The following is a 25,365-nucleotide window of genomic DNA, read 5'->3' as shown; positions in this document are numbered from 1 at the left end:
AAATCATGTTGTCGTCAAGCTTGCATACTGAGACCTCGGCCAGATTCAGAAACACGCCAGGCCATCGACCTCGCCATTACAACGGAGGAATTAGGGCCGTATTACGGTAGCCGGAGTCGTCGCATGATCATCACCTCCAAACTAGTGTTGTCAGACCAGAACCGCCATCATGTTTTCAAGACAGCAAAATCCTTCTCGTGATACGTCTAGGGCGACTCACTTGCATGTATCGTTCCAAACCCTGCAGTAGGATGATGCTCTTGGTCTGCGGAGTCATCAGAGGATTCGGGATTCGAAATGCCGTTAGGGCATCGATGATACCAGGCGTGCCAACGAGGCGCTTCGCCTGTTACAGACCAAAGAGCATTCGAAATCAGATTGCTCACGATGCCTCGAAGCCATCGGCTGGATGTTTTATTGGACCTTGAGCCAAGGTCCAGACTTTGAGTGATGATTCGGAGCTGATGCATGTCGATGCCAGGCGGGGCTGGCCGTCGTTGCCCGCGACACCCAGGCCATTGTCCAATTCCTCATCCCCATGGCTGGACCATCCGCCAGAGCAAGTGGCGATTACCGATCCTGTAGGGTGGACCCCTGAGCTCCCGATGGGTGATTGATGGGCAGCCCAGTCCCATGACTGGTCATGAACGCCCTCTGTGCAGCCAACGGCTTCATAGACGAGGACTTGGCCAGTCTCTGTTCCCGCCCATAGCTCGAAACCACCGGACGATCCACCAGTACCAGGGAAGACGTCGCAGGCCAGCCTTTGTTGGCTGTTGGTGGTTCGGCCCACTAGGACGCTCAGAGGCTGGCCTGTCCCACGCACATCGTAGACGAGAATGCCGTTTGCCTGTCGCTCATTAATGGCTAGATAGCGTCCACATGGGCTCCATATGGTTTGAACAATGCCGTTTCCCCCGATGTCTCGGCCGAAGTGAGACCTGTCAACGCCTTGGATGCTCCAGTTCGCAACGGCCTTGTTTGTTCGAGTCACGTCGTAGAGACCCATCCAACGGGACCAGGTGCCGGCGGCGACGATACAAGCGCCAGACTCGTCCGGGTATTGGCTCGACAGCGCAGAGACCATTCCCTTCATGCCAACGCCGCCACCTTTGAGGAGATGCCGCTTGGAAGGGATGGTAGGGATACTCAAGATGGGACCATCAGAGCCCGTCCGTGATACGTCAAAGTGGTCGAGGCGATTTGTCGAGCCGGCTAGGAAATGGGTCCCAGGCCAGGACCACAAGAGGGACTCAGGGCAGATGTACTCTTCTGTCTCCCGTCGGATAAGCTTGTAGGAGCATAGCGGAGGCGAAGACTGGGAGTCTGCAAAGACGTGGTAGAGCTGGATAGGGTGGTCTTTGCAGCCGAGAAGTGCAAGCTGGGTTTGCGGGTCGGTCAAGGAGAAGTAGGGTGACACAGCTGCCGAGTAGAAGGGTTCCGGTAGACGCAGTTGCCCCTGCGGCGTCAACGTCCGGGGCCGGCCGTTGGGGTCGAGGAGATCTGCCGGCAGTACGTAGGCCGACAGCCGGTTGTCGGACGTTGAAGCGATGAGTGTTGTGCCGTCAGGAGTCCATTGGACCCCGCGAAAGAAGCTCTTGTGGTTTCCTGGTGGATCAGAATCTCTAGCGGCTATCTCGGAGGAAGCTACGAGGTCCATGGAGGGGGCGGAAAGATGGGAGGGGTCCTTGGCCGAGTTTGCTGGGTCGTAATGTTGCTGCATGGGGTCTGCATCCTTGTTTTCCGCCGCGGGATGCATCGTTGATTAGGGTTGGAGGGTAGGTGGGCGATATTGAAGATGCACTAGCATTACTCAGTGGTGGGTGTGATTGGCGATGGAAAGTGAGGCTGGATCGCGCAGGGCGTTGAAGAATCAAGATTCTGCAGGCGTGAAGATCGCAGTGATATCGTCCAGGAAGCTAAACGGGGGTAGAATGTGCAGGTATTTGCCATTGAGAAGGAGTCAAGGGAATGTGGAGGGATGGATGGGATGCTCCCCGACTCGTGTTGGCGCGGTGTGCAGGTGTCAGTGGTGATGTGATTGATGCATCGTCTTTGCCTTGGATTTGAGGTCAAGTCCGAATCGCAAGAGGAAGATTGCAGCGCTGTGTCTGCATTACGGATACTGCATTTTCAATTGCGACCCTGCAAGAGTGGAGACAGCTTCGGTGAGAGGCCCTGGTTGTTGCCTTCACCACTGGCCTAAACTGGCTCACCACCTTCTTCACCGACCAAGTGGGTGTGCAGGTGAAGGTCGGGTCATCATGTGGTCCGTTTCCGCTGTTGGCGAGGAAGGCAGTCCCTTGCTAGGTACCTTACTGGGCAAGTTGGGGAGGGAGGGCAGGCACGTTGATCGGCAGTAGAGCCCCAGAACTCAAACGGCTTCCTTCCTCAAGCACCAAAGTAAGGCAAGGTGAGGTGAGGCGCCTCACGTACTAACCTAGGCAGTTACGGCACGGTTCCCGGAAGTTTTTTTGCTGCAAAGCCCAAAAGATACCGCGACTCGTGAGTGCCTTCCTTCTATGGTGTTAGGTAAGCAACGGAGCGCTCCTAAGTTTCAGCCAGGGCAGTATCAGGTACGTAGATACGGTCCCGACACTACTGCGGGCAGGTGCACTGTGAAGGAGTGGAGGTCACTGAGACAACGACGTCATGGGGGAAGCTAGCGATGCATGTTCCTGGTCCTAGCGCTGATTGGGGAGGGACTTGCCGCCTGCAACGCCGCACCGCGCTGACCCTCCAGTGGCCCTTCCAGCGGAAGATACCTACTCCATTGCTTTGGCCTGCCCGCTGTGAGCCTGTGACACCAATTTCGCAGGTTGCACTGCGCCGTCCACTGTTTCCCCGTGCTCCGTGCCTCTCCCGTCCTTACCTCACACCGTACCTAAGGTACCTGCGGTAAGGTAGGTAGGTCACCCGTGTGGCTTTCCTTCCACTCTGACACCCAATCTCCAACCCCGCTGGTGCCGGACTTTATTCCTCCAAAGCACCACAACCAGTAGACCGACTCGACAGCTCGATTGACCTTCCAACACTCAAGTGTCCTTCTGCCTTGCCTTTAGTGCCCAGGTACTGTGGATCTCAGCAGGTGAGACCTTGGAGACATTCTCTCGACCCGTGGCTGGTCGACTCATCATCTCTGCAGTTTCCTGCGTATTACCTACACATCAATCTGAGCCAGGCAGGCCATCTCCTGTCCTCCATCCACTACCACCGCAACTTGCAGCCAAGTCGCCGTGGGCCGGACTCTCTCGCGCCCATCTTCGCTGTTGCCGACTCCATCGTCCCGTCTCTCTCTCTTCTCCATCTCTCGACGACTGCATCCCCACCCAAATCACCGAACCACCGACAGTAGCGAAGCCAAGGCGAATCCAAAGTCCCGCGACTACTTATTCCTGACCTTCCGACGATTACGCAATGCTCGCCTAGCTGCTACTTCCTCTTCCATCTTGCCGCTTTGCTTTGGGTTTCCGGGACCCCGTCATCCTTCCTCTGCGACGCGACGGACAACCCGCCTGTGGTTATACTCGAGAAAGAGCTGGTGTCACTGCCCACCAAAACAGCCGAGGCTGTTCATTGCAACCCACTTCCGAGACCAACGCCTGCACATTGCCATACTCCGGACGGTCCTGCTACCAAGTATGGTTGTGACAATCTTTGACGACCGCTGCGCCGAGCTTCGCGCTCCTGGCTTCCTCAATCTGACGATTTCCATGTGAGTCCAGCTCTACGAAGGGTTTCTGTATTATGCCAAGCAACAGCTAATTTGTTCCACACAGTATCATCCTCATCGGTCTCATCGTCTCCTACCTGCCGCAGCACTACCGAATCATCGCCAGAGGTACCTCGGAAGGCATCTCGCCATGGTTCGTCTTGCTGGGAGTCACGTCCGCCACTGCCGGCTTCGCCAACATTCTGACCGTCCCGCCCTCGAGACGCGACATTGCCTGCTGTAGCGAATTGGGTACTTTCGAATGTGCTGCTGGCTTACTTGGAATTGCCCAGCTGGGCATGCAATGGATCTCCTTCGCGCTGATGTGAGTTTCCCCTCCCATGTTTGTTCGCCAATGGCACATACACGCACTAACTCGTGCCTCTGGCAGCCTTGTCCTGTTCCTCATCTTCTTCCGGTACGATAATGCCACTGTTCCCGATGAGGAGCTGGTCGATAAGCCACCCTCGTGGCACACTGCTATAATGGTCGGCTCCGTGAGCTTGATCCACGGCCTGCTCGTCATCATCCTGACTGTGGTCTTCACCACCGCGCTCAGAGACCACCTCGACTTGTGGGCAAATTTCCTCGGCGTCATGGCCGCCGCTCTTGCCGCGGTCCAGTACATTCCGCAGATCTGGACAACCTACCACATCAAGCACGTCGGCAGCTTGAGCATCCCCATGATGTGCATCCAGACCCCCGGCGGCTTCCTCTTCGCCGGAAGCCTATTTGCCCGCCTTGGCTGGGAAGGATGGAGCACGTGGGGCGTTTTCGTCCTAACTGCGTCAATACAGGGCGTTCTTCTCGCCATGGCCATTTACTACGAATTTCAGGAGCACCACGGAGAGCCGCAATCTCCAACCCTCGTCGACGAGCCGAGACGCCCCAACCCGACCAGAACATACTCGGAAGGTTGGGAGCAAGGCCTTCCTGGCCCTTACACGGCCCATCCCGAACGGTACGCCGACACAGAGGAGGAGCTGGAGCGGTTACAAGACAGAGAGGAGCGGCAGGTTGAGCGAGAGACGAGACCTCTCCTGCGTCCAGGCGGCATTGGTGACCCGCACAAGAATTACAATGCCACGGACGATTGAGTGCTCCCAATTAGAGCGCTCTTAAATTTGTTTGAGCCTGGCAACGCAGGATGTAGCAGTACTTATTTTAATAACGGGGAGACCTTGCAAATACTATTCTTCTTTTCCCCTTTTCTAGGCTGAAATACATCCCATTCGCGAAACGTTTCCACAGTGACCTAATCGTCGGCGTGTTTTTTGACGGTGATGCTATACTTACCTTTGACCTTGAGATACTCGCCCACTGAGGTAGGTACCGGGCACGTGGAGCAGAAGCAAAACGACACATCCGCCGTGGAATAACCGCCAAAACACGAAAAAGTGATCGCGAAAACGACCAGAACGAAAGCGAGCAATACGGCCGAACCTTAATTCTGCAAGTTGTTCTACCCATCTTGTCTCTCGTGCATGTTGCGCCGCGGGGTTCTTCGGCGTTCCCGTACCCATCGAATATTCATCGACATGGAAGCTAGCTCCCGCAGAATGAAGTTGGGTTGGATATCGCAATGTATGTATGGTGGCCCAGTGGGCTACCAATGATACAAAACAAGCCAAGCTGGCTCCGATGGAGTAGAGTAAGCACATGAACACCGTGTTTGAAGCCAAGGCCACGGGGTTATCCTCCATCCTCAATTCCAGCATTTGCCACCGCTCTGTATTTGACATCTCTGGCCTTCACATTCGCGACTGAAAATTATGTAGCCGGAAAGAGGCTCGTGAAGCCGGGGTTCGATTGGGCTATTCGTATTGTAGTCCCTCGAGCATTGGAGGTCCCATCGCGCGGGTTTGACCTCACTGCCTTGGGCAATATTCGTACCAATGCATCCGACTTGGCTACCGAATACTCCGACATGGCTATTTTGTGCGTCGAAAGATGTTCGATCACGTTTCAGCTCACATTTAAATATCTGCATCAAACCGCGAGCTCGTTAGTCGCCCTCGCCGACCAAAGCTATGTAACTGGCATTCTAGGTTTGAAAGCCCGGCGAGTCTCCATCCGAGATCTCGCTCCAGAAATCACCGCAGTTTGTCTGCTCCCAATGCCACATGCGTGGGCATGCTCTATGATTTAAGCGTCTCAAACGTATCTAACCAACAGAACCCTTCTTCCTCCAAGCTTCGTAGGCATCTACTCACAAAAGCAGTCTATAAGAGTGCGTTGGAAAGGTCCGGTTTGCAACAAGAGCGATGCTGCGACAGGCAGCAAAATTCTTAGCACATCTCCCACAGAGGACGAGGCAAGACCGTGTGCTTCTTCGGACTCGACCGTTTGCCTTGCTCCCGTACCGTCACGTACACCACCCGGCGGGCAGGCTCGCCTGTAGTGACAGAGTGGGATTGTAGACCGTAGTAATCCGAGATGGAATGCGTTAACCATCGCCTGTAGAACACCAAGGTCAATAAACATCGCAAAGAGAAAGGGGGCAGGGCCATACTTGAAAGAAGCACTCTCGTCATCCCCCAACGAGTCAAACACCATCCCGTCATCAACCTTCTCACTCCCCACCTCCCGCCTAGCCTTCTTCCACCCCTTGCCAGCAGAAGCCATCCCCTTCCTGCCGACAAACACGATCTCCTCGTCCTCGCTATCTCCCTCCGCATCGCTCGCCTCGCTCCGCTCCTTCAAGAAACTCCGCACGGGTTCTTCGAGCACACGCACCCAGCCGCGAACGGCGGGCGTCCGCTTTGCAGTATCGCGCAGGTCACGCGGCACCTCGCCGACAGATAAGCCTGTCGCTGACCCGTCCTTTCGTTGCTGTTTCTTGCGTTGAGCCTGGAGCTTGGCGGTCTTCTCTTCGATGCGTTGGCGGAGGCCGGTATCCCAGTACTGGGCGACTTGGTAGGGGACGACTTGGACCGGGTAGGTTGGATGGACTTCCCAGTCGCTTGGGAGGGGCGGTTGAGCGTTTGGTACGCCAATGAGGCGATCTATGAGAGGGGAACAATGTGGTCAGCTATTGGAAGATAAAGGATGACAGCGGGGATGTGTTTGTCACTGCAAGGACTCCTGTATCCAAGAGAAGGGAAGGCTCACCATTCTCCCATCGCCGACGCGCCCGGCTCCCCTCGTTCCCCTTCAAAAGCTGTTCCCTTTTCTTCTGACTATCACGCCTGCTCAATGGTCGCCGGATAGGCGTCTGTTGTACAGTCGTCGTCGTTGTCTTCTCGGTGGCAATTGTGACAGCAGCAGAAGCCTTCTTGACCTGCTCATCGAGGTTGATAGCCAGCGGCGTTCCCGTGCCGCGGGCAATGGGGCTAACGCTCAGGGACTCGAGGGCGGAGACAGTCCAGGCCTCGATATCGACGGAGCCGGTGGTCGCGCTCTGGGCTGCGACGTGGGCGGCGACCGGAGTCTGGGACTGGGGTGGCGGCGAAGAGACGGTGTTTGGGACCTGGTGGTCGATGGCCTCGGGGGGAGGGACGGCGCTGAAGATTGCCATGTTGGGTGGTCGGGGTGATGATCGCGTGAAGGGATGGCTTTCGGCGGCAGCAGTGGGATCGGGAATTGGATAAGGTAGATGGATGGATGCTGAGAGCGAAACGCGGAGAGGAAGAGCCAGAGGAGAGGTGACGGGAGGTAGGGTTCAGGGCTGCCGATAAGGGGGCGATAAGGGCGGCGATCGCGGGGTGGGTGCTGCAGATAACAGAGAGTTTAGGTGGTTGGGGAGAAGACGGGGCTTTGGTGCTGTGAGGCGTCTATCGCAGGTCTAGGGGCTGTTCTCGAGGCGACGGGTTCTAATAATGCGTAGAGGTCTAATGTAGGTAGATCATATGTGTACGGTGATGGTAGTTGACATGAGGATGAAGTGGGAATGGCATTATCGGGGGAGATCGATGATGGCGACCGGGGTTGGCTTAGCTCCGGGGGGAATGGTGTGCATTGGATGACACACTTGATTTCAAAGCTTCGACCAATCACGATGCGAGCGCAAACCACGTCTTCTCTTTCGGCGTGATTTATGAGAGCGATGCATTGCGGCTCTTGAATCACGTCGACTCATGCCTGCTCATTCAATTCCCTCACACAGATGAACGATCATAGCCAGTTCGAAGGCGAATTTTATCATTGGAAATTGCAATACTCCTGGCGTCAGTGACACTTTCAGGGACTTGCGAGGGGCATAGTGAAGTTGTTTGTAATTGTGCCTCACTCCTTATATCGAGTGAGTGATTACCAAAACGCCGCGAACCATCGTTCTCAGAAAGACACCCGCCTATCCCTCATCATCTCACAAGGTTCCCATCTACTCTTATTCTTCTCGTCAATTCCTATCCTTTACTCCTACAAGCTTCCCATTCTGCTAAGTTTCTGTGGCAGCAGCGCGGGGGTATTTGTGAATGAATCGCAGTTTGCGAATGTGTTTTGATCGAAGAGTAAAAACTGCCTCAAAAGCTGTTTCTCTCCTTGGTAAGTTCTGGGTACTTTGACTGGATATCCTTGGCCTTGAAGCTTAGTTCATTTGGCAAATATCAAAGTACCAGTCTTGCGCCACGTAAGCCTCAGCTTTGCTGCAAGCGCCAGCCGTGCATGTAGCAAGGGCATGTAGAGACCAGAAGCGGGTATCGAATAGCGGGTCCACACAGAAGTAGTAGACGCTGACTTTATTAATGTCGGGTCGGTACCAGTGATTCTCGCTTTGTAGACAACCCTGCCAGCATTCGGGGAGCTGGTGAAGGGGAAGTGGTCCCCTCGAAAGCTTTTCTTCCTCCTTTGGCCCTCCAATTTCTCCTGCGACTGCAAGAGAGACGCTGGAGAGGATGGCGAAAATGGCAGCGGCAGACTTCATCTTGGTGGTTGATAGCTGTGTTGTGGAGTAGTGCTTCTTGTGATGTCGTTTGCGTCCACTGTGCCAAGACGCTTGGGTAGAATGCGAGGCTTGACTGATAAGTGATGCTGGATGAGGATGGATGCTTGGTTGATAGAAGAACAGTGAATGAGTGATGAAGTTTGGGAATGACAGATGCTTATAGGTGAGGAATGAAGCTTGAGGAGGCCTAATTCCTGAAAATCAGAGACGTTGTAAGTGGAAGAGTGTCTTCTGTCTAAGCGTCCTATCGTGCTTTTCTGGGAGGTATCGTGCTCTTTATGTATTTGTCCATACCATCTATATCCGCCCTGACGCTCAAGGCCTAGAACCTTAACCGAAAATTACTCATGGTCTCAAAGGTCAAACATCCATGAACCTTGAGAACTACGCTTATACATGGATTGTCAAATTGAGGCCAACAGTTCGGTATCAAGGTTCTCCTGCAACCTAGGGCTGGCCTGGCCAAGAGGCGCACCGGCCACATAAGGTTTCCCAAGGCCATGGTATGCCGCGAAGCCTCCACCCTGCGTAAATTTCAAGATGGAAAGTCTCCTTTGTCAGTCACGAGTATTGGAATACCATACCTCAGTTAAGATACGAGCAAACGGGAAGGTGGTCTTGAACGGATCGTGAGCCATTTCCAATCTACTGAGGTTGTCACTTTGAGATTACTGCCGACAGATAGGCTTGGTTCCTGCGAAGCTTCGATTTCTCGTCTGCTAGTGTCACTTTCGCCAAAACTTGTGGGGATTACCACCAAAAGTCCTCGGCGGCAAACGCTGGGCAGTAGGAGATTGGTAACCTGCGAAAGAAACTAGAGCTGCTGAGAGAAAGTGTCGTAGCGGATGAGGAAGCACCTTCTACGCTCTTCCTCCTAGAAAGGGACATTTGGACAAGTTGTTAGACTACCGTATCGCTGGCCGCTTGAAAATGGCAATGCGCCATCAACACTTGATGTCTTTCGCGCAAGCTGGAGCCCATACCGCTTAATTACTGGGAGTTCAACAGGTACCTTCTTCTACGTGTCGAATAGAATCCCAAAGAGCTCTTAGTAAGGTGGCTGCCTGCCAGGCCCTTGCCTGCTGAGGAGATGGTTCAAGACGTCCCGATACTTGATTTCCTTTTAAGGTACCAGAGCTCGCCGTAGTGGGTCCCAATCCCTGACACCTCCTTCTGCCATGTAAGGTGAGGTAAGATACCTCGGCCTACCTATGTATCTTTCTTAATATTGACGTGGAAAGAGCTCCGCCAGTAATTTCATACTCTACCATAACGCTCAGACCGTTCGCCGCCGCCGAAATACCTCAACCATGCTACGGATGACTGCTCAGAAGCACTCAGTCAACAAGGAAATGAGGCGATCTTAGGCGATACTAGGATAAATTATCATATATATAGCACTGAACATCCGGGGGCTGTTAAGAGGGGAAGTGGGTGTGAGGTCGCCACGCCGACATTTCCTCCCAACTTTAAGAGGCTTTTTTTGCCGACAGAAAGGTCGTTTGCCCGGTCCGCACCTCTTTCCTAATCCACGATAAAGAGACTCAAACATCAGAAACGGCAAGTCCAATTCAATTCCTCGTCGTTTGGCGCAGGCACCTTGTTTTCACTATTACTTGGGTATCTTAACTATTTTGGTGTGCACTTTCCATTTCTCAGGGGCGTTTTGAATACTAAGGTGCGAACCCATAAGGGTGCCATTTCCAGCTTGAGGTGTGGATGGAGCTCGTGAGAACTTTCGATAAGGTAGATGTTCTCATCGTCCTTTTCCTTCTTTCTTGAATGATCCCAAAGCAAGATAAATGACCCTGGAGACTGCCCCCATAAGGTAGGCTCAGAAGTGACCTGACCAGGGCGGATTCGAGCAAGTGAGGCAGGCGAGGTCCTGTTACTGACAAGAAGTCCTACAGATCGACGGCCTGTGTCTGAGTTCAGGTTTTCCCGTCACCCTTCGGAAAATTTCAAACGTACCACTGCTGTAGGAGTCGGGAAAGCACTGCGCTCTGCCGCTCATCATTTGGCGACCCACCTATCCCAATCTAGGTGGAAGGTGGGACGGCGTGGACGGGAGCGGGTCAAACTCTCCTAACCAATCACAGCAGCTCATTTTGACCACCAACGGACCTGCCTTCCTTCAGCTACCTTACTTACCAAGTGAGGTGAAGTACCTACACCGCGTGTAGTCGCCGTGTAATGAGAAGGACCGCGGAGTGAAGGCTCTTTCCACTTCCATTTGGAATCTTCGAGTTGTCCACTCAATCGAGCCAATCACTTGCTGTTCTTCGGAACGAAGGTAGACATCAGATTTTTCAGGAAAGTGCAAGTCCAGTGCCATGCCTTGAGAAAAGACACCTTAACAACCGGACTTGCTGTCGGGCAATAATAAGTCTTGTTTTTGAGGCTTATTGCAAGACTTCGGCTTCCTGCCTCTGCAATAAGCCTGATCCTCTGAGATCGCCAGCAGATACCTTCGAAGTTGCAGTCACGCATCGTGATTGCTATCATTGCAGGGATTCACAGTGTCCGGTCCTACCCTTTTCGGAGACTTGTGCGGTTTTCGCGTTGAATTAGACAAGAAAATGCCTTCCGCCCTGTCTAGGTAGGTTAGGCATCCTGCTTCCACGGGTCTTGCTTTCCCTGGTCTTGTAAGCTCCAGTTACATTCATCTTGCTCTTGCTCTTCCCAATCCAACCGCCTTCGTTCCTTCCAGTAGTCATCTCTGCCAGTCTGCCAGAGGTACCTAGGAAGGTACCTTATTTTCCTGGTTACAGACGCTTGATGCCGGCATGCTGAAGCATGAGTGAGAGTGGAAAGAACGAAGAATGAAAGGACCTTTGGCAACTATCATCTCAGACCTTAATGCGTCCTTCCTCAAGGCGGGCAAGGTATGTGAAGGGAGTCTGGCAACATGGGTAAAAGACAGGTTCGCCAGTGATTGCTATTTGTTGCTCATGACGATTCAAGTGTGTTGATAGCTGCTGCAATTCCTGCCATGCAGGGAGCACTTCCTTCCTACCTTGAAAGTTAGTATTCTTTGGGGTGCCTTCCGCTCCTCGACATGGCGTTCCTTCCCTCGTTGTCTCTCAACGCCCGTGTCGTCATTGTGGTGCCTCCATGCCTGACGAACCTGCTGGTTCTTCAGAAGGAGGAAGGTACGGGGACTCATGATCACGCCAGAGAAGGAAGGAAGCCCGCAAAAACTCTCTCGTGGGCGTTCTACTTAATCCCCTTCTCGCCCCGTTCCCCTCTTCTGAACTTCTTCTCTTCTTCGGACCACGAGTAACGTACGTTGATCACCCCCAAAGGACGAGTTTTCGATCAAACTTTGCTGACTTGACTACAGACGAATCTCAAGTGAACTGCCTTCTCGTCTTTCTTTTCGTCTACTCTTTGTCCTTTCATCAGAACCTGCCGCAATCTGCTCTCCGCCGCCGCCATCTGCTCTCTGCCGCCGCCGCCGCCGCCGCCGCAGCCATGGAATCCGTTGTTGAGACGGTTTCCTCCTCCGCCGCCTGGGTTCTTGGCGTGACCCTGGCCATCGCCAACGCCTCGTTCGCCTGGATCTCCTCGTGGATCCCGGTTTTGTTGGTCTTCGACATGGTCGCGACCTCCTGGCTGGTTTGCCATACTTTGGGTTCGTCCGATATCCATCCCATTCCATTATCCTATCACATCTTCTATTCTTTACTAACCTATGTCAGTCATCCACCACCTCATCCCCGCCGCCCGCGACGTTCCCCTCTGGACCCTCCGCCCGCCCTCGGAGCTCGTCACCGCCTACGCCCTCTTGGGTATTTACGTCTTCGTCCTCTTTCACACAGCCGGCTGCCTGGTGTCCCTTTGGTGGTATTCGTTCGGTATTATCCGACGGGGGTACCGGATCCCCAAAGGCGCTGTTACCTGCCGAAAGATGGTTATGCAGACCCTGGCCGACGCCGACGATTCCCGGTACTGGTTCGACCTGGGGTTCCGACCCAACCTCTGCCTTCGCTGCTCCCGTAACGCCGACTTGGAAGGTGGGGAGGGCCCTGGGTCGATACTGGACCGGATGTACCACGGCACGACGAACAAGGGGGTGGATTTGGGGTGCATCGCGCTCTTTGACCACTATGTAAGTTATCCTCCTTCTCCCTCGTGTTGGCAGAACTCGGCTAATGATTCTGGTCATCTGATCTAGTGTTGGTGGTTATGGTGTCCGGTCTCCTTGGAGACTCAGAAGCCATACCTGCTCTTTATGGGTTGGGTTGTGGTCTTCCACCTCTACTCTTTGGGGATTCTCTGCTTCTCACTGTCGTCCTTTGGAACCAGGTGGTCGCTGTCCCCAGTTGTCGTGGCTGCCGGAGCCCTTCCCTTCGTATTCCTGTGGGTGAAGAAGGCGCCATTCCGGGGTCAATGGGTTAACCAGGGACTTCGGAACCAGACGCACAAAGAGACGACGGCGTATATCCGGAACCTCCCCCAGCAGGCATGGCCGATGGGGATTGCCGGGCCTAACGGCTTGGAGCATGTGACGGTCGGATTTAACCCGTGGGATCTCGGCGCAATGGGAAACCTGCGCGCGGTGCTAGGCGACAGCATCTGGGAGTGGCCTTTCTTCTGGCGTACCCCTCGCAGGGTGCGGGAATTCGGAGGATTAGGCTGGCCGGGGGTCGGCGACTTGAGGTCGGTTACTCGCCTCGTTGCGCCCTGGCACACGGTTGGCGGTCGGTTACGCGCCCCTCCGTGACGGCTTGAGGTCGGATTTACTCGCCTCGCCCAGTCTACTCTCGACAATACATGCAGCCTGCCGTGCAAACAGGCACCAATATGTATTACGCCTTCTCAGGACTGATGATCCTGGCAGGCTTCGCCCATCCATTCGAAATTTCGTTTGGACTTAGAGGATGACAACCTCTTTAAAAAACACGGCCGACAATGTCGCACCTTCACGCTGGTGTCGGCTGTCAGTAGTCGGAATTGCGATCGGGCGATCGAAGACGACGAAGCCAACGCGACGGCGGGTCACTGTTCTGTCATTGGAACACAACCTGCCACCCCTGGGTCTCTCAAACTCTCGACAAGTCACACACTCACACTCACACTCACTCTCACTCTCAACTTCAACAAACACACATTGTGACTTCGAACTCTTGCCTACCATCAAAGACACGCCAGGCATTGTTCACCCCAGGGTTCCTTGCAGTCTCAACACTCTACACTCATCTCATCACTCCGGACCCATTGCACATCTATCATACCATCTGCAATGTGGCTTTGGCACAGGAAGTTTGCACAGCTACCTGCGAGACTGCAATCAACAGAGGCTCATCACCTCGGTAACCAACCTCGGCAATCATCCACACCTTGCCTTGAGGTTCGACCACCACTCTTCACTCAACAACATTCTCTTTCAACACTGTCTCCACAGACTCTTGACACAACTCATTTCCGACACAATCACGGACATCGGATGATTCATCAGTCGATCGAGACATCAGTTGAGCGACACATCGCTTGAACAACACATCAGTTCAACGGCACATCAGCTGACTGACACATCAGTCAATCAACATGGATAGCACCTTCGCTTCTCCATTATCAACATCTCTGGACTCCGCTTCAGATCGGCACATGGATGGTTTCTTCCTCATCCACGACTCACTTTGATCCATCTCTGGTCATGTTTGGTTCTCCATGCACTCGAACCATCTCTCCACATGCTTTCCAAGCAGCAGCAACTCCACCATTTGTCCTCATCCCATTCTTAACAATCGATGACCTTTGGTTGACCCTCCAACATCCTTAAGACGTAACAATCTTGAGACGTAACACTCACACATCACGTCTCTTACCCGAACATTCTCGTTTCTGGGGCAGCAGAAACTCGGCAAACTATTTCGGCAGTTCTCACACTTTTGACTTCAAGCTCTTGGCTCTCTGTTCACTTCATGATTCTTGGGCCACAGATACTCGGCATTTCACTTTCAACCAACTATTTCATCTTCTTTGACTCTGGTCTTGGCACAGTGTTCCTGAAGCAGCAGGAACACGACACACTTCTCTCATCCACACTCTCGGCTTGCGACTTGGCACTCGCGAACTCAGCCTTCTTCTTTCATCTCGTTTCTGGGGCAGCAGAAACGCGTCACTCCATTTTGACGCACCACTCCATTTCGGGTCATCACTTCATTCCCTTCACTTCGGTTTCCTTTTCTCTCACCCGCACTCTCAGCTCGCGACTTGGCACTCGTGAACTCAACCTTCTTCTCTCATCTCGTTTCTGGGGCAGCAGAAACGCGTCACTCCATTTTGATGCAACACTCCATTCTGGGTCATCACGTCATTTCACTCAATTCAGTTTCCTTTGGCAGAGGAATTTGACAACTCATTACCTTTCTTCAACTCTTTCGACAAACCTTATCTTCACTTCGCGTTTCTGGGGCAGCAGAAACCCGACAACTCACTTTATTCAACATCTCTGAATTTCATTTCACTTTCCTCTGGCGGGAGGAATCAACGCTTCACACATCTTTTTCTCTGGCCATTCCTGGCTACTCTTCACGTTTCTGGGGCAGCAGAAACTGGGCACTTCACTCCGATTCGGCAATTTGGACCGGTTCGGCCTTCACTTCATGTTCCTGGTTATCGGAAGCTTGGCACAAACATATCCTTCAACTTCTTTGGCACTTTCTTGCCTTCACCTCACGTTTCTGGGGCAGCAGAAACTTGGCATGTCGCCTTATTCAACAACTTTGAACTTCACTTCACTTTCCTCTAACGCGAGGAAACCAGTACTTCACACGGCACTTTCTCCATTTCCGGTACTTCACACTTCCACTCGGCATTTCTGGGGCAGCAGAAATGTTCTCTCCTCACTTCACTCTCTTGGCAACTTGAGCTCGGCACCCAACACATCAATCATCTTGTTTGGACTTCTCTCTTTTCCTTGCTTCCTATTCTTCTTCTGAGACAGCAGAAGCAGACATATGGCTCAACACATCTCATTCTTCACTCCCCGTTCCTCCGGCCACAGGAACCCAACAGATCACACTTTCTCTTCTTTTGCACTCTCCCCATGTGTCTTGGGCAGCAGAAACTCCTCAAATCACATGACAACGGCCCCTCTGAAACATCTCACTTTCAATGTCACAGCAGCTTGGCACTCCTCGCATATTCAAACCCTTCAAGCAATCTTCTATCTTTCAACTTGCTTTTGAGGAAGCAGAAGCACCACACTTGACCACCCGCCGATCTCTATTCAAAACAGCCAGGCATCTCTCTCATTTCATTCTTGGATCAGCAAGGGTGATACACAACTCGCTCATCCAGCTGTTTGGCACTCTTCTCTCGGCTTTGCATCGGCACTTTTGGAGTCGGCTTCATTGGCTGACTCTTGGCGGCTGTCTTCGGGGCCTGCGGCGGACATCCCCCGGCCACCAGGCGGCAAATCGTCAGTCATTCATCATTGTCCACCTTTCTTCTTGATGCGACCTCGTCACTTGGAACCTTCACATCAGAGACGCCTATCGACAAACGGGAAGGGGTCCGGTTGGCGCCGAGCAGAGAAGCGTTCTTCACAGAACATTCCTTCAATGGGCACTTGAATGCTCAACCATTCTTCTCAGCAGATGGATCAATCGCACACAACTGGGCGATCTGTTTGTCTTTTTCACATACCCGGGGCGTGAATGCTAGGGCGGTAGAAAGATGTGGCCTACCCGTGCTCACCCAAAGGCATGTACTCTCGTCACGATCTAACGTTGCAGCTGCTGATCAGCACAGGTACCAGAACAACAGATCACGCAGCGCTAGCGTCTTGCTAATTCAGTCACTTGGAGCTTGCAGGCTGCGAGCTCAGAGTTGCAGTCGAGCGTTGTAACGGGACGTTGCAAGCCACCACCAATCAACGCCATAGACACCGGTACTTGAACCAGGATCAAGTACGTCACATCTTGATCGATATCCAATGATGGAAATGTACTGATGTTCCGGCACAGGTGACGACGGTCTCATCGCTTTGCGAGCCAACCAGTATTTGGAGGTCTGCTCATGGTATGGTTTGGAATTACTGACCTGTGCTTCAGCTTCTTGACTCGAAGTCTGGCCGCGCTTGTGGCTGTGTCGAAGCTCCTACTTGGACGACGCGCAAAGGTTCAACAGAGGCACGAAGATACGTTGCCGTGTCGCATATTGATTGGTCACCGAAAGGTATGTCTCAATTCAATCCCTCTGTGCCCCAGCCTGACCACTGACCACAAGTCTTCGTCCAGTTTTCAGACAACTACCAAGTCCAGACAGAATGCCGACTTTGAAGAACAAAATAGGGCATTGGTGGAAAGGGATATCTTGATCGGCTTGGGAAAGCTTGAGGATCGTTTTAGTGCAGTGGGATCCGCTACATGGAGGATTATCTAAAGGGCAAGGGGAGATGGCCACGGGATGGAGTGCGGAACACCAGGGCATACTTGAGGCGGAAGCCATTCAGGACACGTGCACTTGGAGGGGATGAGCGATGCCATACATGGTAGAAGCAACGCGTTCAGATCTGTCGTTTGACAAGCAACCTCCGATAGGCGATTGTCAGCGGTCTCTTGAGCTCCTGCCTATGATGACTTCGGTGTTTTCGCAGGATCAGCGCAGGAATTTAGGTTTTGTTTCCACGCGCACATGTTTGCAAGTGTTGTAGTTCCTCTTTGTTGGAAGTCGATGCCAGGAGCATTTCGCCTACGAATCGCTGAGGTAAAACACGTTTAAAAAAGAAGACGAACGTTGCAGAAATTCTACTCGGCTGGGATCAAAGTCATACCAAGCTTGCAAATTGATCGACAGCATCAGGATGAACGGCCTCGCCACGTACGTCGCGGTGTCTCCTGGTGGTTGAGGCAAAGGAAGCGGCCCCGCTTTGGGGGAAAAAACGGCAACGCACCGTTGCCCGTCCGGCCTGGGCGGACAAAGAAGCTATTCAGGTTGTGGTGAGCTTCGCTGTGAATAGCTTCTTTGTTTGTTGTGAACACAGTCAAAATCGAAGGCTTGATCATTCCCGGGTACCGCGTCTGGTTTGAACATCTCAAATAGATAAAGCTGCCCACCTCTGATTCTAAGATGATGGCCGCTCATGAGGGCGAAAAGCTTGTTCCGTACCAAGTCAATTGTTCAGTTTTCTGCATAACACACTGAACAGATTTTCTCGAGTCAGGATGACCTGCCTTCAATCTCTACCCCCCGAGACTATCTTGCAAATCGCAGCTTGTTCAGACCTCAGTTTCTCATGCCTACGCCATTTACGACTCACCTGTCGCGGCCTTGCCGTATATATCGCACCGCTCTTGTACCGCAAAGCTGTTCGGGACCACGCTGTTCTCCTGCGACTGGTGCGGAACGACCAAAGCGATATCATTCTGCGGGTTTTGAAAAGCCAGATCAGGCCAGATTGTGTTGCACCTCAACACTACCTAGATAGCTGCCTCCACGACGCCCTTCTGGGAGGTCACCTCAAGGCTGCCGACGTCCTTTTCGGTAATGGAGCTGAACCTGTCTTTAGTATCGACGTTGCAAATCGCTCAGAGCATCGTGAGACCAGGGACTGGCTTCAAGTCCATGATGCAACGGGACTCGGGTCTCTTGCACTTGCAGCGAGAAGCCGCTATCACATGACGTTCTGGTATAAGGATTTTGAGCCTTACACATCCGAGGAAGAGTTCTGGATCTATAAGAAGAAGGTGATGAAGACTATCTTAGAGAAACTCAGATCCCATTTTGGTCGGGATTCAGATCAGTATGGATTGAAGATATCGGAGGCCCATTATTTGAGAGATGAACACGAGGATGAGAAGAAGGAACCGATGCTTCGACATCCGAAATACGCCAGAGAGCTTGACATGGCCCTCGCCGAGGCTGCAACTGCAGACGGGCACTCTATCGAACTGATGGACTTCCTATTCGGGTGTGGAGCAACTGTCACCTGCGAACTCACACCGCAGCTTGCTGGGCATGCCTGGCACAATGCCCTGAACGAGGAAATTCCGGCTCTTTTCGAGGCCAAAGTGGATCTGCTCCTGCGTCATGGCGTCGACCCGATGAGTGTTTGGACCTGGGAGGGTATGCGGACACCGATACAGTTTTTCCTCCGCAAGTTATACCGAAATTTTCAATACTTTGAGGAACCCGGCGCCTTCACAAATAAGGTCTTTGGTTATATGGAATACCTAGAGTCGCGTGGCTGCCTACGCTGGCCAAGATCCACTCTCAGATCCTTTGTGCTCAGCGTCGGAACTGTTCAGATCAACTGCATCATCGACTATCCTCGTGCGGAGGAGCACGATGATATGAGTACCACTAGTCTTATTGAAGACGCCACAGATGGCAGGCGTGAGCTTGAGCTCATATTTAAAGAGCCGGACCCATCCCTGCTACCACTCCGAGTAGCTCTATCGAACCAAATTGCACTGAAGCACTTCCGGGATCTAGTGATCCTACCGTCGCCCACATTCAGAGAGTGGGTTGATAAGGAGTCAATGTCCAATGCTATTCAAGATCTCGATAGAATGTTCAGGACTTTTTCGGCCTCGTCACCTAGTGTGGAAAGCACTCGTGCTGCAGAGGACCAGCTCAGCGAGAATCATCCTAGATCAGAGGATGAGAGTAGCAGTTAGTATGTACCCATCATCTTATCGACGGAGAGTTGGACACCGCGCACTTGAATTTTGAATATACTGATATGGAAGAGCCACTGAGTACGTAACTGCTAGAGTTTAATCACGTCCATTCGGTTCTCCTCCTTCCTGAAGATGTGTCAAAAGGGGAATATGTCGCTGGAGGTGCCCTTAAGTCCACTTCATCATCACCTAAGGTATGATAGAGGTACCCATAATCCTACAATATGTTGCACTGTATCCAACGCCTCTCGAGTTTTTGCCTTCATGACTAGCTCTGCAGCCAATTGAGGTACCGGAGTAAATAGAGTAACCCTCCTACCACTCCGCCCCTCGTTTTACTCAGTTATCCAATTGATCTGAGTTGTGAAAGTTCATCCGTGTTGACCCCTGAGGTCTTACCTCTCAGGGTTGGAGGTGATCAAAGTTCAAGTACAAGTCGGTACTCCAAGCAAACTCAGAGTTGCGGGCATGCCTTCAGGGCTCGGGCAAGTTCAGAGAGGTTCTCGAGAGGTATAAATTGCCAGCTTCTTCTCATAATGCTGGCTTTGAAATCCGCCAGTCAACCACACACACACACACACACACACACACACACACTTACACAACACCTTCGTCTGCGAGACAACAGCAACTCATCAAGCCCACATCTCAACACCACATCGACCATCCTACTCCACTGCATAAAAGCTAGCATTCAAGCAACAAACAAAATGAAGTTCACAACAATCCTTCTTGCCGTGCTGCCTCTGATTGCCGCCGACGGAGGCCCCAAAGACCCAGATAGTCTCCCAAGGGTACCACTTCCCCTTCACGAGCTGCCCGAATGCTGGCAAGAGTGTCTACAGCTAGAGAATAATCACTACCCTCCCGATATCAACAAGGTCAACGTACACGACTTTTGCGTCGACAACGGCTACCATCTCCGATGGTGGTCTCTTCACTCTCTCGCAAGATGCGCAGCGGGCAAATGCAGTTGGGACGAAGGCATGCAGTCACAAAGATGGATCTTCGACCTCTGTAAAATGAATTAGTTTCAGACGCAGACATTGCGTGACGCACGCAGGTTGTTCGAACAATTTCCCTCAAATGGCATCGGATGACTACGACATTACTTACATGGCCTAGGTGCCAAGAAGAACTCGGACACTAGAACCTTATAGCAAGCTAAGCTGAAATGGTGTTGCAGGGCCACATACCACAACGTGAGCATCAAGACATGCAATAGAGGTCGGCTATCTCAGCAGTAAGAGACATGAACAGGGCTCGCGCTGAATAGAGGGCGCGTACGAGCAAGGGCCTCGGTGATTATCTAACTGAGGACCAGGTGAAGGGTGAAGAGGCTACGGACGGTTGAAATCATCGCGACAGATGGGCATCTAAGGAAAGCCTTGGTGCTGGAAGTGATCAATATGACAACAGATGATATGCAGCTGGGAGGATGGGCAATGATAAGATTGCAGAATGGAGGCGTTTGAGACTGCTTGACATGAGCTTCACTTGTCGAAGACCTAAACTTAGAAACGTTTCTGCTCCTAGTATAGGCATCTGGCAGCTGTTGAGAATGCTTCGAGGGCGACTACATCATCACTAGAGAATGAAAGTTAATGACTATCAAGAAGATGCTCCATGAATCATCGCCTAGGCTTCCCGTAATAACAAGACGGCAGGCTCTTGACCCAACTCACGATGGCAAATAGCGCTACTCATCGGGTTCATGTCGCCATGAATGCAGCGGCACACTGCACTGGAATCATGTATGAGCTCGTATAGGCATTCAAGAATGGGACTGGGGAGATCCAGAGACCGTGATGGTAGGCAGTCGTTCATTGGCTCGTTGTACACATACCCATTTTATGAAGGTCAAGTCCCGAAAATTGTTTGCTCCTGGCTGTCACCATTGGCACCCATCTGGCATAAGAACGGCAAACAAAATGGCTCAGGAGCTGTTGAATGATCACCGAGAGAAGAAGAAATCATGAAATAAGAGCAGGGGAACGTGAAGCCGTGTTATCTCGGAAAGGACCGAGACACAACACACAGCTAGCTGCCTGCAAGACGCTCAAAATGCTATCCGCGTATCGTCGGGAAGCCGCTGAGTCAACCCGAGACTTGATCTCAGGAGGTTGCCAGATTAGGCGAAGTGGATTCATCATACACCTGTCTAATTGGACGAACGGAGACAATAGCAATTTGAATCGCAGGATCAAGCCTCCAGACGCATAAAGTTGCCCCAGAAGTCACACCTGGGACCAGGTCGTTCGCGAGAAACCAGAGAGCAGTGAGTGAACAAAGACCAAGCTGATTCTCACACAGCAACATCGTTGTTTGCTAAGTACCTCTTGGTGAACGCAACGGATGTTTGGTTCCTTCAAAGCCGTCATTTGTTTGAAGTTCCGTCTCCACCATGACTCGCAGGCCTTGGCCTGTCACTTTCGTCTCATTGGTTGGCGACACGCCAAAGGATGCGGTGCGGCGGCGCGATGAGCACTAAGAACCTAGGCTAGCAGCCCGATGGGGCGCCTGCATGATGCAAGGCAGCGAGAGAGAAATTGTTGAGTGACCTTTGCAGTACTTTCATATTAATGTAGGTAGACGACGGCGGAATCAAGGCCTGTTGTTTAGTCCCATTGTCCAAATGATGGTATTCTGAAGGGTCAGAAGATGCAAAAAGTACGAGGTGGAACGCTTTTACCGTATGACGTAAGGCATCCTGTACGTACAGGTAAAAAAGTCCGTCCGGCGTCCGGGTTCGTCGGGTTGACGGAGCCGGAGGCGGCGGATGATAAGGTAAGCTGACAGGTGACAAGGATTGGTCACAGGGGTTGGTTGAGAGCGCTGCAATGCACCAGGCACGCCGCACACCAGATTCTCCCGGTCACTCCCAGGTCGATTACCACATCAAAGAGAAATGGATTGGCACACTGGATCCAGATGGGTTATGGATGGGTCCCGCGTGCCCGCCCCATGCCGCTGTCCGCCCGTCATGCCGGGCTGACGCTTTAGACCCTTCCTCCGAGCGACCTCGCACCGTTACGCTGACGAGTAGAAGTTCTTCAAATCAAAAAAGTGCGAATGCAACGAGGACTGCGTTCTTTGTAACACATCACTTGTTCTGTCTGCCAAACGGACACCCGATCATACAGTACGAAACACATACAATGACGACCGATACCGCAGCTTCTGACCCCGCGGCCAGGGTCAAGTCCCACGCCTCGACGGTGTCTGATGTTGGGTATCCTCATGGACACTTGGGTCACCTCAACGAGCACGAGGAGACGCAGCTCGCTGCCTTCAGAACGTTACTTGAGGAGAAGGGGCTGTACAAGCGAGGCCCGCCAGCTTCCCACGACGACCCTACTCTGCTGTGAGTTATTCAGCAAGATCCTCTTTTTCTGCCGCAGTCACCTACTGCGCCGGAACATCCGGAAGCAGACAAGAAGGGCATTTTTGCTGACTTTTTCCCGCCTTATCTTGCAGCCGATACCTTCGCGCACGAAGATGGGTCCCCGAAGATGCTCTCACGCAGTTCAAGGACACGGAAGCCTGGCGCGCCGCCAACGACATTGACGTCCTCTACCAGACCATCGAGCTCGACGCCTTTGAGCAGTCCCGTCGCCTGTACCCGCAATGGCTTGGCCGCCGCGACCGTCGCGGCATTCCCATTTACCTCTTTGAGGTCCAGAAGCTTGACAGCAAGACGGTCGCTACTTATGAGAAGCTGGGCAAGGAATCGACCTTTAGCAAGGCCAAGTTCGATGGCAAGACGCCCGCGGGCATGATGCGCCTATTTGCGCTGTACGAGAACCTCACCCGCTTCACGCAGCCGCTGTCGACGCAGCTTAGGGACCGCGAGCACCGCGATGCTCCCATCACCCTGAGCACCAACATCGTTGATATCTCTGGAGTTAGTTTGAAGCAGTTTTGGAATTTGAAGGGACATATGCAGGCTGCTAGTCAGCTCGCAACGGCGCATTACCCAGAGACTCTCGATCGTAAGCAGACATCTATCGCCGTCATTTGACTGTACTGATAGATCATTACCAGGTATCTTTATCATCGGTGCGCCTGCATTTTTCTCCACAGTCTGGGCCTGGATCAAGCGTTGGTTCGATCCGATCACAGTCTCCAAGATCTTCATCCTCAGCCCCCACGAGGTCCGCCCGACGCTGGAGCAGTTCATCGAACCCCGCAACATCCCGAAGCAGTACGGAGGCGAGCTCGAGTTCAAGTTTGGCGACCAGCCAACCGTCGACTCCGCATGGGAGGGAACCGTGGAGTGGGCGCCCGGTCACGACCGCTTCACGTCACGCCCTGCCATCTGGCGCGAGACCGAAGATGGTGCCCGTGTTGAGTGCATTGGTATCGGCAGCGTCAAGGGCGTCGAGCAAAACGAGGTGATCTGCTCCGTACCCAAGACGTGGCCGCCCAAGGCTGAGGTACCTGCTGCTGAGCCGACACCGATTGCAACACCTGCGACTAAGGAAGGGAGCGTGACGGAAGAGGCTGCCGCCAAGACGGAGACCGAAGCGCCTGTCAAGGCCGCCGATGCGCCAGAGGCTGGCATACAGAAGCTTTCCATTGCAGACGATAAGCAGGTCGCGGAGAAACACGTTGAGGGCAGCACGTCGACGCCCCCATCGGGACTGGCATAGACTAGTGGTAAACGGGCATGAGTCTTCGAGACAGGGGTTTGCATATTTGGTTGGCAGGGTCGATCTGCTTGGTGATCTGGATATGGTCTGATCTAATACCCCGATGGTGATGGAGTAGGTCTGGCAGGGCGTGGCAACATTGGCTGGAGTTACATCTTCATCGATTCATTTCGGACATCTATTTAATAACGAAGCATTTGGTATCACGACTTTGTACCGTCCCATCTACCCAACGACCCTAGGAAAAACGCACAGAAGGTTGATCTAGGTTTGGGTCATCCCGTCTCCCCATCCAATCTATCGGATCTATCCTGTCCGTGTGCAAGTTCAACAGGAACAAAAGTTTATCACCCAACCCACCGAACGCCTTTTTGTGCAAAACGGCCCGCCTTCCAGTCGTACAAGGAACATCTATCCCGAGTATCCCCTTCTCTTGCGCCACTCCGCCACACCCTTCTCGATCTCGTTCCACGTCACACCATCCCTCACGAGCTGCATGGTGACGCCCAAGCTCTCCGTCTCCCGATTTCGACTCTCATCGTCAAAGAACAGCATATCCGTAAATGGGATACCTGTCTTCTTGAAAATGGTCTCGAAATGTTTTATCTTGCTACTAGGATATATTTCCAACGGTGCGTCGAAGTACTCGAGCGCCCGCTTTGTCTTCTCCTTCTTGCCACTCCCTCCTTCCTCGGCACTCGGCGGCGGAACGTGTAGAAGCTTCAGCATATCCCGGGCAAGATCGGGTGCCGATGTCCGTGACGCGACTGCGATTTTGATGCCTGCCAGTGGCAGAGTGTAGAGTATTCGCGGCACGTCCTGGTAGAAGGCAAAGGACTCGCCGTGACGGTCTGTGACTGCCGAATGTGTCGCATTGGCTTTAAGCGGGCCGGAGACGTGTGTATCGACCCAAAAGGGCCAGAGGGTGTAATCGAGGTCGAAAACAATGAGCTTCGGAAGGGGGAGCTCGTCGGTCAGGATTCGAGGAAGGGAGAGGGAGGTGGAATTCGTTGTCGAGGTCGAGGGCGTCCCAAGGTTTGTGGTGCTCCCTCCTTGGGGATTCTTCGAGAGTTTCTTCGGCATCAGGGCAGTGGGGAAGGGGCGATCGGTGAGTTCTGTAGCAGGTATGGAGCATTCAGAAAGACGAAGAGCAGGAGGCGTAAGAAATTGTTGCGGGTTCAAAGGAAGCGGCGGACAAGCTTCAAAGTGCAATGAGGGGCAAAGTGCCTTCGCGTGCGACTGCTCGCGATAGGTTTCGTCAGAACGTCCTGGCCGTCCATGGAGCGAAGAAGGAGTACGTACCTACCTGGCTCGTGCTTTTGTGGCGGATGCCTGCTCATCCACACAGGACCCGCTCACTCAATGTACGTACTTGAGGCGGCATTATGGCATTTCCTTTGGGAAGGTGCGAAAAAATTGGAATGGTGAACTGGGAGGAAAGAATCATGGAGATTCCAAATCCCATCCATCAACAATTCGTTC

At 52.8% G+C, this 25,365-nt stretch overlaps 10 protein-coding genes across 10 annotated transcripts; 5 read left to right on the top strand and 5 right to left on the bottom strand.

Moving 5' to 3' along the window:
* Positions 1–382: 382 nt before the first annotated feature.
* Positions 383–1,759, bottom strand: CPAR01_04595 (WD repeat domain-containing protein; the record flags this gene model as incomplete). Its single annotated transcript, XM_060488875.1, has 1 exon — positions 383–1,759. One exon carries the CDS (start codon positions 1,757–1,759, stop codon positions 383–385), a length of 1,377 nt encoding a protein of 458 aa, XP_060353081.1.
* Positions 1,760–3,641: 1,882 nt separating this feature from the next.
* On the top strand, positions 3,642–4,809 carry CPAR01_04594 (ATP synthase F0; the record flags this gene model as incomplete). The annotated part of the gene is made up of 3 exons (XM_060488874.1): positions 3,642–3,715; positions 3,780–4,037; positions 4,104–4,809. 3 exons carry the CDS (start codon positions 3,642–3,644, stop codon positions 4,807–4,809), a joined length of 1,038 nt encoding a protein of 345 aa, XP_060353080.1.
* Positions 4,810–5,004: 195 nt separating this feature from the next.
* Positions 5,005–5,454, bottom strand: CPAR01_04593 (uncharacterized protein; the record flags this gene model as incomplete). The annotated part of the gene is made up of 1 exon (XM_060488873.1): positions 5,005–5,454. The coding sequence occupies one exon, from the start codon at positions 5,452–5,454 to the stop codon at positions 5,005–5,007; it is 450 nt and encodes a 149-aa protein (XP_060353079.1).
* A 463-nt stretch (positions 5,455–5,917) lies between these two features.
* On the bottom strand, positions 5,918–7,229 carry CPAR01_04592 (uncharacterized protein; the record flags this gene model as incomplete). Its single annotated transcript, XM_060488872.1, has 2 exons — positions 5,918–6,717; positions 6,824–7,229. 2 exons carry the CDS (start codon positions 7,227–7,229, stop codon positions 5,918–5,920), a joined length of 1,206 nt encoding a protein of 401 aa, XP_060353078.1.
* Positions 7,230–8,240: 1,011 nt separating this feature from the next.
* Positions 8,241–9,235, bottom strand: CPAR01_04591 (uncharacterized protein; the record flags this gene model as incomplete). The annotated part of the gene is made up of 3 exons (XM_060488871.1): positions 8,241–8,784; positions 9,018–9,121; positions 9,182–9,235. 3 exons carry the CDS (start codon positions 9,233–9,235, stop codon positions 8,241–8,243), a joined length of 702 nt encoding a protein of 233 aa, XP_060353077.1.
* Positions 9,236–11,655: 2,420 nt separating this feature from the next.
* On the top strand, positions 11,656–13,323 carry CPAR01_04590 (DHHC zinc finger domain-containing protein; the record flags this gene model as incomplete). Its single annotated transcript, XM_060488870.1, has 4 exons — positions 11,656–11,749; positions 11,941–12,231; positions 12,299–12,708; positions 12,775–13,323. The coding sequence occupies 4 exons, from the start codon at positions 11,656–11,658 to the stop codon at positions 13,321–13,323; spliced, it is 1,344 nt and encodes a 447-aa protein (XP_060353076.1).
* Positions 13,324–17,773: 4,450 nt separating this feature from the next.
* On the top strand, positions 17,774–19,228 carry CPAR01_04589 (uncharacterized protein; the record flags this gene model as incomplete). Its single annotated transcript, XM_060488869.1, has 1 exon — positions 17,774–19,228. The coding sequence occupies one exon, from the start codon at positions 17,774–17,776 to the stop codon at positions 19,226–19,228; it is 1,455 nt and encodes a 484-aa protein (XP_060353075.1).
* A 713-nt stretch (positions 19,229–19,941) lies between these two features.
* Positions 19,942–20,356, top strand: CPAR01_04588 (uncharacterized protein; the record flags this gene model as incomplete). The annotated part of the gene is made up of 2 exons (XM_060488868.1): positions 19,942–20,248; positions 20,295–20,356. 2 exons carry the CDS (start codon positions 19,942–19,944, stop codon positions 20,354–20,356), a joined length of 369 nt encoding a protein of 122 aa, XP_060353074.1.
* A 2,033-nt stretch (positions 20,357–22,389) lies between these two features.
* Positions 22,390–23,883, top strand: CPAR01_04587 (CRAL/TRIO domain-containing protein; the record flags this gene model as incomplete). Its single annotated transcript, XM_060488867.1, has 3 exons — positions 22,390–22,595; positions 22,709–23,223; positions 23,276–23,883. 3 exons carry the CDS (start codon positions 22,390–22,392, stop codon positions 23,881–23,883), a joined length of 1,329 nt encoding a protein of 442 aa, XP_060353073.1.
* Positions 23,884–24,294: 411 nt separating this feature from the next.
* CPAR01_04586 (magnesium-dependent phosphatase-1) lies at positions 24,295–25,267 on the bottom strand (the record flags this gene model as incomplete). The annotated part of the gene is made up of 2 exons (XM_060488866.1): positions 24,295–25,185; positions 25,256–25,267. The coding sequence occupies 2 exons, from the start codon at positions 25,265–25,267 to the stop codon at positions 24,295–24,297; spliced, it is 903 nt and encodes a 300-aa protein (XP_060353072.1).
* Between the last annotated feature and the right edge of the window lie 98 nt (positions 25,268–25,365).

This window comes from Colletotrichum paranaense (assembly GCF_030867605.1).
Source record: "Colletotrichum paranaense strain IMI 384185 chromosome Unknown Scaffold_3.1, whole genome shotgun sequence".
Classification (NCBI taxonomy): Eukaryota; Fungi; Ascomycota; class Sordariomycetes; order Glomerellales; family Glomerellaceae; genus Colletotrichum; species Colletotrichum paranaense.
Note: the sequence above shows the minus strand (reverse complement) of the source record. Positions and strands in the feature narration are given on the sequence as shown.